This window comes from Rhyacophila brunnea, unplaced genomic scaffold (assembly GCF_057557595.1).
Source record: "Rhyacophila brunnea isolate RB1 unplaced genomic scaffold, BYU_Rbru_1.0 scaffold_9, whole genome shotgun sequence".
In the NCBI taxonomy this organism is placed as follows: Eukaryota; Metazoa; Arthropoda; class Insecta; order Trichoptera; family Rhyacophilidae; genus Rhyacophila; species Rhyacophila brunnea.
In genome coordinates this window covers 36,743,657-36,755,454 of record NW_028233361.1, presented here as the reverse complement: position 1 = coordinate 36,755,454, position 11,798 = coordinate 36,743,657, and the positions used below count along the sequence as shown (strand labels likewise).

At 38.2% G+C, this 11,798-nt stretch overlaps 2 protein-coding genes across 2 annotated transcripts in view; one reads left to right on the top strand and one right to left on the bottom strand.

Moving 5' to 3' along the window:
- Positions 1 to 2,707: 2,707 nt before the first annotated feature.
- Ythdc1 (YTH domain containing 1) lies at positions 2,708 to 6,185 on the bottom strand. Its single transcript, XM_085959595.1, has one exon. It carries the CDS (start codon positions 5,769 to 5,771, stop codon positions 4,389 to 4,391), a length of 1,383 nt encoding a protein of 460 aa, XP_085815721.1. The 5' UTR covers positions 5,772 to 6,185; the 3' UTR covers positions 2,708 to 4,388.
- Positions 6,186 to 6,281: 96 nt separating this feature from the next.
- The window catches only part of Uba2 (Ubiquitin-like activating enzyme 2), a 34,013-nt gene continuing 28,496 nt past the window's right edge, over positions 6,282 to 11,798 (top strand). The window contains exons 1-3 of the mRNA XM_085959594.1: positions 6,282 to 6,463; positions 6,542 to 6,696; positions 9,115 to 9,262. Of these exons, the coding sequence (XP_085815720.1) occupies positions 6,320 to 6,463; positions 6,542 to 6,696; positions 9,115 to 9,262 (447 nt within the window). The 5' untranslated portion in view covers positions 6,282 to 6,319. The remainder of the gene's footprint in view (positions 6,464 to 6,541; positions 6,697 to 9,114; positions 9,263 to 11,798) is intronic.

Below are 11,798 nucleotides of genomic sequence, written 5' to 3'. Positions count from 1 at the left end.
ACTATAAAACGAACATGTCACCATTTCTGTCCTTCACTATACCAACTTTACAATGACAGTTATATCACGGCTAGACATACGTGTATTATGCTATCTCGCTCGCGCGCATTTACTGTCAATAGTATTGAAAGTCTAGCAACAGTACCAACTAGAGAGTAGCGGTGATGATCTCACCGCATGCGTTCGAACTTCCAACAAGTTTCTTGGGCCACCCGTACCGAGTATGGGTAGTACATGCCGAGACTTGAGTACGCAAACTGATGACAGTTTTTCTAACTCACCTCTAATATAACCACTTACTCAACCTACCAAGTCCATACTCTGGCTCCAAACGCATATTGAAAAACAATATGTAAATTTGAAAACCTGAGATTCGAATCCGGGACCCACGACATTATAAGCCAATGTGGTAACCGCTCAGCCATCGTGAACATGGACAGCCATATTTACGAGAATTTCTTTTATCTTCAGTATTTTACACTGTAAATTTAACATAATACTTATATTATATTTTACTTTTTAAAAAAAGTGATACCGAACCGGGAATTGAACTTGCACTAGCTGCACTTTCTATCTACTAAGCCAGTCAGAGCTTGCCTGGATTGCGTAAAATAACATAAAAAGAGATAGGCTTTACCGTATGAGCCTCACATATTTCATATATTGAAGCAGACAGGGTGTGAAGGAGTCAAGGACAAACACCATCCGAATACATAAAAAAAAAACTTTGGATTATAACAAGCCTCTATTTGCATGTTAGTAAATTGGATACTCTGTCTGCAATAGGATTCACATATACTATAATGAATTGTCATAACGCATTTAGTGCTGACACTGCGACTGGCGCGTTTACGTTACTTCGCTATTAGATATAATTAACATATTTAAATGTGGTAATTAAAAATTAATTAACAGGTCAGCAGTGATTGTGTTAAGGTTATTTATTATATTAATTAAGACGGTAGGTTTTAAATAATCACCTAGTATGGAGTTTTCGCACACTGGTGTGCAACCCCTGAAGACGTGAGCGGCTGAAACTGAGGTCCACAGAACATTTTTTTAAGATAGAAATGTGAAAGTCAGTCGCCATGGAGAAAGGCTCTCAAGCTGGATTCGGTTCATTACTTTATGTTGATTAGGCCGTTATACAAAAAATACAAAGTGTGCAATTGTCCTTAAATATTACCAACATTGAATGTGCGTTTCGTTTATGTGATCAACTTAACTTTAATGCATAATATTGTGATACAAAGTTTATTGCAAAGTTCTCCACTCAAGAATTAAACCTTCATACAGCCTCACTATGAAGGCAACCCACTTACCTAATTTTTGCGTTCTCTGCCTACACGGGATGTCTAAGAGTGAGTAGCCAAAGCAACACTAATTCGGATGAATGGGTAGTGTTAGATAATATTATAGTAGTAGGCAATTATTACCTATAATATTTGACTACACAAAAAAAAACTGGGTACTTTTGGGTGAGGCTAAAACGTGGTTTAATTCTTGAGTGTGGAGAAATATGTGATAAACTTTAACTAATGTGTTAAAGAATGTTTTCAACATTTACATAGCGTCATGGAAGGCGGCCGTGCACAAACCGCGGCTGCATATACATGGCGGGTGGAGATGAGGAAACTCAAATCATTGTACTTTATATAAAATTTGTCACATAACCTAAACTCGTCCTCAATATTGGTAATATTAAAGAACATTACGGAGGCTTTTTATTTCTTGGGGTTTAAGGCAACCTATATCCTCGTCGGACAGATATGGTGACAAACAGAATAAGTATTTATTTGTAGTGTATGTATACCCGATCCTCGTTTTGCACGGGGGATACGTACTAAAGACTACCGTGCAAAACAAAACCGTGTAAAAAAGGATAAGTTAAGGATAATGCAATTTTTTGATAAATGTGTACATAATGTGTTTTTATTCTTTTTAGTTTTTTTAAACCAAAAAAATCAATGTAAATAAAAAATAATTAGTACTTTTTTAAACCATGTTATTTCGAAACCGTGCAAAAAGAGGATCAGGTGTATTGCTAAGACTGTGGCAGTCGCTTTGATCGACCCTTATTCAGGGGGTGTGACATAAAGAGGGAAGACATATGTCTGCATTACTCTTAACGGATGTCCAGTCTTGATGAATCAATAACAAATACTTGATACGTGATATAATGAATAATATAGATACTAATCTTTTCTAGTATTTACTTAATAATGCATTATCGTAAGGGTGGCTGACAGGGCTCTAGCCTAGGGGCCCGGAGTGGCGATCAGACATGTGAGATAAACACATATCACGAATTTACTCTAATAATAAAACAAAGTCGCCTGCAGAGCTACTACACGACATGAGGTTGTGCGGTGCAAGTGTTGACCGTTTTGTGTTGATACTCGACATCTCCGTGATTCAAATAGATGTAACAAAACTACAAAAAAAATCGCTAAAAATACACTGAAGGGGAACTTTTACCTCCAACACAATTTTGAAAATGTTTGTATCGAGTGTCACACATGCCATTAAACTTAGTGATAGGTAGGTGGGCCTGCCAAAGATCCTAGCCGGGGGGGCCTGTTTTAGGATGTAGAGGCCATGCCGCCAATCTCCCAAGGATCTAAATTATTGTTGCCGTGCGATTTTTCATCATCTAACCATCTTATATCTCTTCATACGACAACAGAAAATGCAAATTATTAAAATAATGATTTTATAAATATTCACACAAATTTTTACATAATATTATACCAAAAACAAGATAGTATTAATACCATTTTTTTTTTCTTACAACCATTAGAAACAATATGTACAAAAGAAATAGAATACAAAACTAGGAACTCAACATAATTACAATTAATAGAAAACATAAGAAACATCTGTAAATTTGAATTGATTTCAAAAATATGTACATAATTTCAATAATGATTACTCAGATTCCAATGGAAATCCATCATTTGATTTTTGTATTTCTATAAATACTCAGAATTACATGAAATCATGAAAAAAAAAAACAATAAATTGTTCTGCGTTGTTTGCACAGACCGCAAAAGATATCGTTTTAATTGAAATACTCAGTCAGTTATTACTTCTTATCCTTAACCCTATTGGAGTAAACAAAAAATGATTGGGCCCGATATATAATTCGAGAATGTATTATGGTTTTTACGATATGAAAAAATGACAACATTTACTGGAGAAATTACACAGGACCGGGAACGTTTACTGTTGAAACTGAAAATACCACCACAATGTTACCATAGAAACATCAGATGGACACACTTTAGCCCGAGTGTCCCAGGATGTTAGTCAGTTTTAAGATTAATGCCTATAAGAATAATGAATGAGTAGAATGATAGTTTTGCAATAACAGCTAAATCCTAAAATTTATCATTCTTGTCATCTTGTACAAATAGTGTTGAAAACAAAATAAATTAAATTAAGTAGTCATTGGATATTAATATTACAATGTGGGGAATGGCATTTTCAGTTGTAATGCGTCAATTAAATTTTCTTCACCCGTGACCACTTATCACACATATGACATTAATTAATATTTTTGAAATGGAATTTCAGTATCATCATCTTAGTGACTGAAGAATTCGATAAGTCCTTTCTTATGAAAAGATGTGTCACTGCGCTAATTAAAGTATGTAATGTACAGTGTTTTGTCAGATTATTTTCATGTATCCTACATAAGTAATTTAAATACATAATAATTGTGGTTTCTCATTCTTCTTTTGAATTACACAACAAAGAAAAATGAATTTCTTTACTGATTCTTATAATTCACAAGTGAGTGAATCGCTCTTGCAAAAACCATGTCCAGTAGATATACTAATATTATAAATGGGCAAAAATTAGTAAAATGTATCCTTTTCTTCAGTCAACACGAACTTAAATGTTAATTATTAGGTAGAACTGTGTAGGTAAACTGGTAGATAAATAATCAGCTGCGCTTTGGAAATGTAGTAATTATGCGACACAGGTTTTAAAAACTATATATTGTACCTAATAATACTTTTGTAGGTTCATACGCACGCACGTTGCACGCAAATCGAAGAAGTGTCCATGCCTTATGCGATATCTTCAAAAATATATCACCCTCCTTCGACCGTCTCTGTAGACGTGTATCACAGGAAGGTCGGCCGACTGCCGCGGCCAGACCGGAGTAAAAAAAGTAAAAAAATATGAGTCCTAATAAAACAGTCGGTCGGTGGCAATCCTAAAAGTGGAAATGTTCATCGGGACGGGGGAGGCCGCCGCTCAGTCGTATAAAAAAAGTCCAGTTCGTCAACACTTTACTTTATTGATTAAAAATACACGCGAGGCTCACGACTCGCCCGGTTCGCGAAACATAAACTAAAAAGGTGCAGCGGAGGGGGCGTTCATCGGCGGTCCCGGTAGCTGCGATGATGTGCCCGCTCCCGGGCGGGGGACCGCGCCCGGCTGCGCTCGCTCGTCCTCCACAGGAACTCATCCACTGAGCGGTCATATGACCTCTTGTCTGCGTACGAGCTAGGGTACTCTGGGAGGGGGGGGCCGTCATAGTAGCGGGGGGGAGGTAACGGGGACTCGTAAGCCGGCGCCACTGACCCGGAGTAACCGGGGGGCGGCGCGTACGGCATTGGAGGCAGACGGTTCTGCATGGTTCGCATGTAATCCGCCACGTAGGCCTCGGCTGCAGCCGCCGCGCCACCGTACGACCGCTCCCGGGAACCGCCGAACCACGATGGCAGCCGATCGCGGGAGTACGGCGAATGGCCGCGGCGCTCATAGGGTCCACCCCCACCGCCGATTCGGCTCCGCCCCGACAGGTACATCTTGCGGCGACCCCGGACACGGGGGCCTCCTCTGCCGCGGAAGCCACCGCTCCCGGAGGAGACAGGGGCACGGAAGGAGGTGCTCCGCGGCAGCCCCCTCTTGGACGACTCCTTGGACTTACGCAGAATCGGTGTGAGCTCGACAGCGTCGTCCTCCGGAAAGAGGCGGCACAGCTCTTCGGCCACCTTGGGTTCGATCTCCTGGCCGTCGCGGCCGATTTTGACCGGCTTCCCATCGTTCCACGGGTTGTATAGGTGCAGAGTGCCACCGAAGGGGAGCTCTTTGCGACAGATCCAGTCCACCCGGAAGACGCCGCCGAGGGCCTTCGCAGATAGGCCCGGAGGCAGCACCCACGAGATGGCCGGCGCGTCCCGACGGGACTCCCCGTGTAACCGGGCGAACCCGGCGAACTTGCCGCTCTCCTTGACGGAAAAGATCAGGATGACGTTGCGCGCCTCCCTGAACGCCCGATTCAGGTTCGATTCATTCTGGGGCAGAGTAGACCAGACGCCTTTGGCCTTTGACAGACTAACGTTCTCGGCGTTGTTCGATTTAATGACGAAAAATCTGGTGTCCCTGAAGAGATAGTTCAGTTTCGTCACGTAGTCATAGCTCTTGGCCTTGTCGCGCGACCTCGGCCGCTCGGGCTCGGGGGACGAGTCCCCGCCTTCGTCGGGCCTGTCCCTCCGGTGACGGGAGCGTCGGGTCCTCCGGTCGGGCGACGACCCCGAGCCTCCGGAGGCCGCGGCGGGCGACCCGGAGTCGGACGACGTGCTCGATACTTCACTCCTTGTATCGTAGTCTCTCACTTCTTCGAGCTGCTTCAGCTCCTCGCCTATTTCGGCGTCGGCTTCCCCTACGCCGAGATTGACTGCGTCCGTATTGGCAGTTTCCATTTTCGAATCTGTCATCCTCATCTGTGCGAATGGTTTTCGATCCTCCCGCATCTAAAAACGCTACGACGTCAATTTACAGCGCCGACGGCGCGAGGCTCATTGCTTATTTTTAAAACTTGACACTTTAAACATTAAAAAGATTGATTTTACAAATAGTACACAAAATTCTAGACGTTTGTATGCGGCAAGCTTGGTGTTTGGTTAATTCAGTACGCCAACTTATCTGACTGACGGCGCCATTGATACCAAACTAGCAAAATGAAAATCGAATGAAATTACATAATTTATTTTTTTATTATCACTTTTTCTGCTATCACTTTTGAAATTGTTAAATTCACGTCTACATCCTAAATTAGATTCTATAACAAATTATATGTAGTGCATCCTTATTCAAAGTTATGAAAATTTTTGATTATACAATAATGCCTAGGTAGTTCAGAATAATTATTATTCGAATGCTCTATGATCCATGGTTTTTGGTTTTTAGGTTATTTAGGTGGCTCCACTGGTGCGTGTTTTTCTCCTGCTGCTTTCCTTTGCATTTTTTGTATTTTCATTCTCAGTTCAGGTCGGTGTTGTGAATTCAGAATTGTGAAATCATGGCGGCCCAAATTACCGGCGTGTTTGAAAATGATTTGAGCCAAGCCATCACCGATTCCAAAATACTGGTTGTTGGCGCCGGTGGCATCGGTTGCGAATTACTTAAGAACCTGGTTCTATCGGGCTTTAAAAACATTGACATCGTAAGTAAAAGCTTTGCATCCGTAACCTGTGATGACTGACATCACTGTAGATTTTATGACACTCTGTTCCTTTTTCAGATCGACCTGGATACAATCGATGTCAGTAATCTAAATAGACAGTTTCTTTTTCATAAAGAACATGTCGGGAAGTCGAAAGCAGAAGTAGCTCGCGATAGCGCATTGAAATTCAACCCAAATGTCAACATTAAGGCATACCATGACAGTATTACAACGTGAGTATTTTCACCTTCTTACTCATTTGAATTTAGCAAATCAAACATAAGAACCCACCGTTGTAAGACAAGATTTATATCTTTAAAGCAATGTTTAAGTGTATATCGTCGATATACTGGAAGACAATGTTAAAGCTTTGTTCGGACTGTTCCAGTGATTTAGTCGAGTAGCGAGTGATTTGGTAAATAAACGTGTCTGAACAGACAAATTTAGTCGAGTAGCTTAGTAAAATGGTCAGTCCAGCCGATCCATTTTATTCTATTATTTCGGCCGAGTAGCGACCCCCACCACCTCTCACTATATACTAAACAAGTCTGAACAGGCGAGTTCATTAGTCGCCGACTGCCGTAGAAATGGCACAGCGTTGCAACGAAGATACTACTCGAAATAATATAATTTATAATTATTATACTTCAATGCGACAAACCGTCGCAAACGTGTGTTGATAGATCCGTAGATAAATGGCAATATTTCACAGAAAGCTTGTTGTTATTGAGGATAGCTAAAGAGGTACACATTATCTTATAACTTATATTCATTTATTATTCCATTTATTCTGTATACTCAGTATGAAGGATATTATGTCATGTCGGTAGATAGTATGGATAATTTGTTGATTAATACTTTGATAAATAATGGCAATATTTCACAGAAATCTTGTTATTGATAGTAGGTAAAGAGGTAGGTACACATTATCCTAGTGTTCATAAGAATAATTATAAGTTATATTCATTTATCATTCCGTTTATTTTTTATAGTCAGTAAGGACAATGGAGCATAAAATCAGGGGCGGATCAAGTCAAGCAAAGGCCCTGAGCGGTAAAAATTTCGGGGCCCCCAAATTCAAGCTAGAAAAAAAAAAGTTTTATGCGTAGAAACTGAGATATCCCGGATCCTGTGGCTAGCTCGGGATGTTGGTAGGACCCGGGATTCACAAAAATTAAATAAACAGAAATAGGTAGCAGTAAAATGAAAAAGTTTTGATTGTTTTGTTCAGAGAACGTGCTTTTTATATTTTGTCTATATCGACACACCATCAATTCACAATATTACTCTTACACATTCCGTCACTTAATATTACTGCTTAATCTCTAATTCGCTTTAACTTTAAACTTAATTCTCTATATCCGTTTCTCTAACTAATTATTCACGTCCATGCGTGGTTATGTCGTTTCTTTTTACTCCCGAGTCGTGGGACCGACATTCACTCTCCGATGGCGACCCCAGACTCTACTGACTTTTTTCTATCGAACAGTGTTGCCATCCTTCCCTTACATACTCCTTATTATTAAATCCCTTTGGCTTTCGTCTCTTTTATTCGGCAAATCACACTCTTCTCTGACATACTATTATTATAATTAGATACAATTCTTACGTGCTAAGTACATGTTGAATATTTTGACAGTTAATCAAGAAATTTTGGACGTACGTACGCCCATTGTTGACTAGGAGGTCAGGTTATACTTAATAATTAATTTAATCTATCGGGAGAGGCCCAATAATCATGGGTGTGACAAAACTCTCATTAATTTATTAACATAAAATATAACAAAGGTAATAGAAACAAAATAAAAAAAACATGTTTTAAATAAATTTTCGGTACTGTTCGGTTATACGGAATTAAGCGGAAAACACATTTTGAAAATAGCCTATAAACTGGATTATTTGTTAGGTTAACCAAACCTAACCTAACCTAACCCAACCTAACCTAACCTAAACTAACCCAAACTAACAAATACCTAATCCAGTTTATCGGCTATTTTCAAAATGTGTTTTCCGCTGTATTCCGTATAACCGAACAGTACCAAATTTTCTTCTTGCTTTATTTCTTGCAAATTTGTCAATTATTTTGGCAGTGTCAATTCGGCTTAAAATTTCTTGCTCTATATACAAAATGGCCATACTATTAAATCTTTCTTCTCCCATAGTACTTCTCAGATAATTTTTTACACGCTTTAAGACAGAAAACGATCTTTCACCTGATGAAGTTGTTTTATTGAAATGAACGCTGGTAGGTACCTACTTACACAAACCTTGTATTTTTTTTCAACCATATGCGTGGATACTCTTTCAATCTTGTCGGCGAAAACACCAATTAGGTAGGTACTTGACACTTAACTAGTGTCTTAAACATAATCCGAACCCGGCGGCATCCTGTCCTGTCGGATTTTTTGCTTAGGGTAGAAATGTTTTTAAACGATCCACACATTAACAGTTTTAAGAAAATTTTGACGATGTTTTAGCTCGGTATATCCGATAAGCAGCTCGTTATAAAAGTGAATAAATGTATGGAGGAAATCATAAACAAATGTTTTGTCAACGAATGTTTCCTCGTTACATCCGAGATCTCGCTATATCCGTGATCGTAATAACCGAGCTCGACTGTATTTATTTATGTTTCTAAATTTTCTTTTCAGTAACAATTATGAAGTGAGCTTCTTCAAGTCATTTTCCTTGGTGATGAATGCTCTCGATAATAGAGCTGCGAGGAACCATGTGAACCGGATGTGCTTGGCTGCCGATGTTCCGCTCATTGAAAGCGGTACTGCGGGATACGCCGGTCAGGTAAATGCTGTTATTTGTAGGTCATTGTATGGCCACCAGTCTTTGTCTGCTATTATACATGATATACTTGATCATAGTACAACCCTGTGCCAGTTTGTTTGATCAATGATTTGATATTTATAGTAATATTTCTAAAAAAATCTTCGCTTACGCTCACAGGGAGCTCATTGCAATCAGTAGTTGTCCCTGCATGAAAGTGATGATTAAAAGCATGTTTAGTTTTTTAGTACATAATCTGGAAATTTTTACATTTTTGTTTTTACGTTGACAGCGTTTTATAATAAATATCATTTCGCTATTAGTCTACACTAGGGATCTCAATATTGACAATTACCCTCCATCCTTTTCGTCTTTCAGTGGCATGCAGGGTCTGTGTCAGTGGAAAAGCCTTAGTATTCATTTTGAATCCTTGTCTCCGACCTTCAACCTGACCGATTACCATAAATGGTAGCAATTAGTGTACAGCTACAATTTTTTTTTTTTTTTACCATGTTTGATCCCAAGAAGATCATATGGACTGCTACAGAGTGGAAGTTGTATTACCAGATTTTATTAAAGAGTAGTGGATGTTAATTTGCCACTTGCTAAACCTATTAGGTCAATACTCTGGGTCTAAACAAGCATTGAAAAATAACAATTTGCCAGTTCTGGTATTCGACAGCCTTTATTATACTGCATTTAGCATCGCTAGTTGCGATATTACATCCATCGATAATATTTTGAACACAACCCAACCGGCAGACCATAGATAATAGACATAGATAATAATTTAATAGAAAACCACTAAAAACACGCGATTTCGACATGAGTCAAACGTGTGTAGGTCTGCAGAAAATAGAAAAAAAAACGTTCACTGACTAGTGCGGTTCATGATGTAGCGCAATACGCGCGAGGTGACCTCATTGTTGTTTCGTCGGTTTCGGCAGATTTTTCCAACTGACAATGTTCATTTTAACCACTTCCCAGTTATATTTTGGTGAGAAAGAGTGTCCAAAAATTGTCAGATATTTTTTAAACAATTTATTATTTTAGTTAGTTATTAAAAACTAGTTATTAAAAACTAGTAACTAAAAAATAGTTATTAAAAACAGATATGTAGGTTTATGTTTTAAATTTTACGGAAATAATTTTAATAAGTCTTTTTGGTATGGTAAATTTTTAAAAATTCAATACACAACCCTACATCACAATCTCGTCTCCTTCCGTATTCGTTTGTCATTTTCATTCATATCTGAGCAGCATACTTTGCACGTCTAGTAGGCCTTGTTTTATTCGCCGTAGATGGTATTGGTTGATAACTAAAATGAAGCTAATAAGTATAAATAATATATACTTATTTTTTACGAACTTCAAAAATGTGCTCAAAAATAACAAAAGTAACTAAATTGAAATTACAATAACATGCGACATACCTAACACAGAATGAACAATGAAGTCATTCACTAATCAGGCCCGCTCTGCCAGGCAGTAAATAAAGCTTTTATGATGTCATATGGCTCATATATCACTCAAATACCAGTCAAAACAAATAATAAACTGTGTGACAAGTTGAAATACGATCTTCCCGAATGTAGCTCGTGATAAACATTCCTGTCAAGTTGATAAAAAAAACGCCCGACTGAGACTCCGGCTAGTCAGTGTGCGAACTAAACGCGTGCCCGAGTCACACTCGGGATAAACAGTCAAGTGGTTAAGGTTCAAAATGTGCTACGGGATGGGAGCATCAGTCTGATAACATTTTAAAATACCTAGAAAACGACATTACACACTTCCTTTCCCGTGCGCCAGCTTACTGTGACAGCACAGATGAATTTAGGCTTTGGATTTTTAGGTGCTAAAAAATGAATAATAGGTAGGTACCTAAAATATGTAGATATAATTGGAAAATATGTTATTAAAATTTCATAATTACGTGTTAAAAACAAAAAATAAGTGCTAAAAATTTAATTAAGTATTACAACAAATCATTATAAATTTCAACAGTTTAATTTATTATTTATTCACAAACAGAAAACGCTTTATTACAATAAATAATAAAATAATAAGTTTTTCTAAAGTGCATCTTTGACGATTTACTTCTTTCCACTTCTACAGATGTTATTATTGCGTATGTAAATGAAACTATTTCTGAAGTAGAAAAAATTAAAACATCTGATCGATTTTCCAAAATAGCTTTAATATTCTGCAGCGTTTGAAGTCCAGTATTTTTTTTTAAAACACTTTAATTTTGTACTTAATTTTTATTCCAATTGGTCCAGGAACATAGAAATTTTGTGTTTATGTGAAAATATGTCCTTAAACCTAGAATAAATGTAAGAATATGTAATTATCCAAAAAAAAATAGGTGCTAACAAATGGGGCTTAAATGTTTCAAAATTGTCTGAAACGGATAGATATTTTTGATATTTTGTTGTGGGGCCGTTCAAAAAATATATTTAAATACCTAAGAATCCTAAGCCTGGTGATGATAATGTATTTGAGGCATAAGTCACAGTAAACAATTAGAATTTAGTCTTCGCCACTGCTGTATCATGAA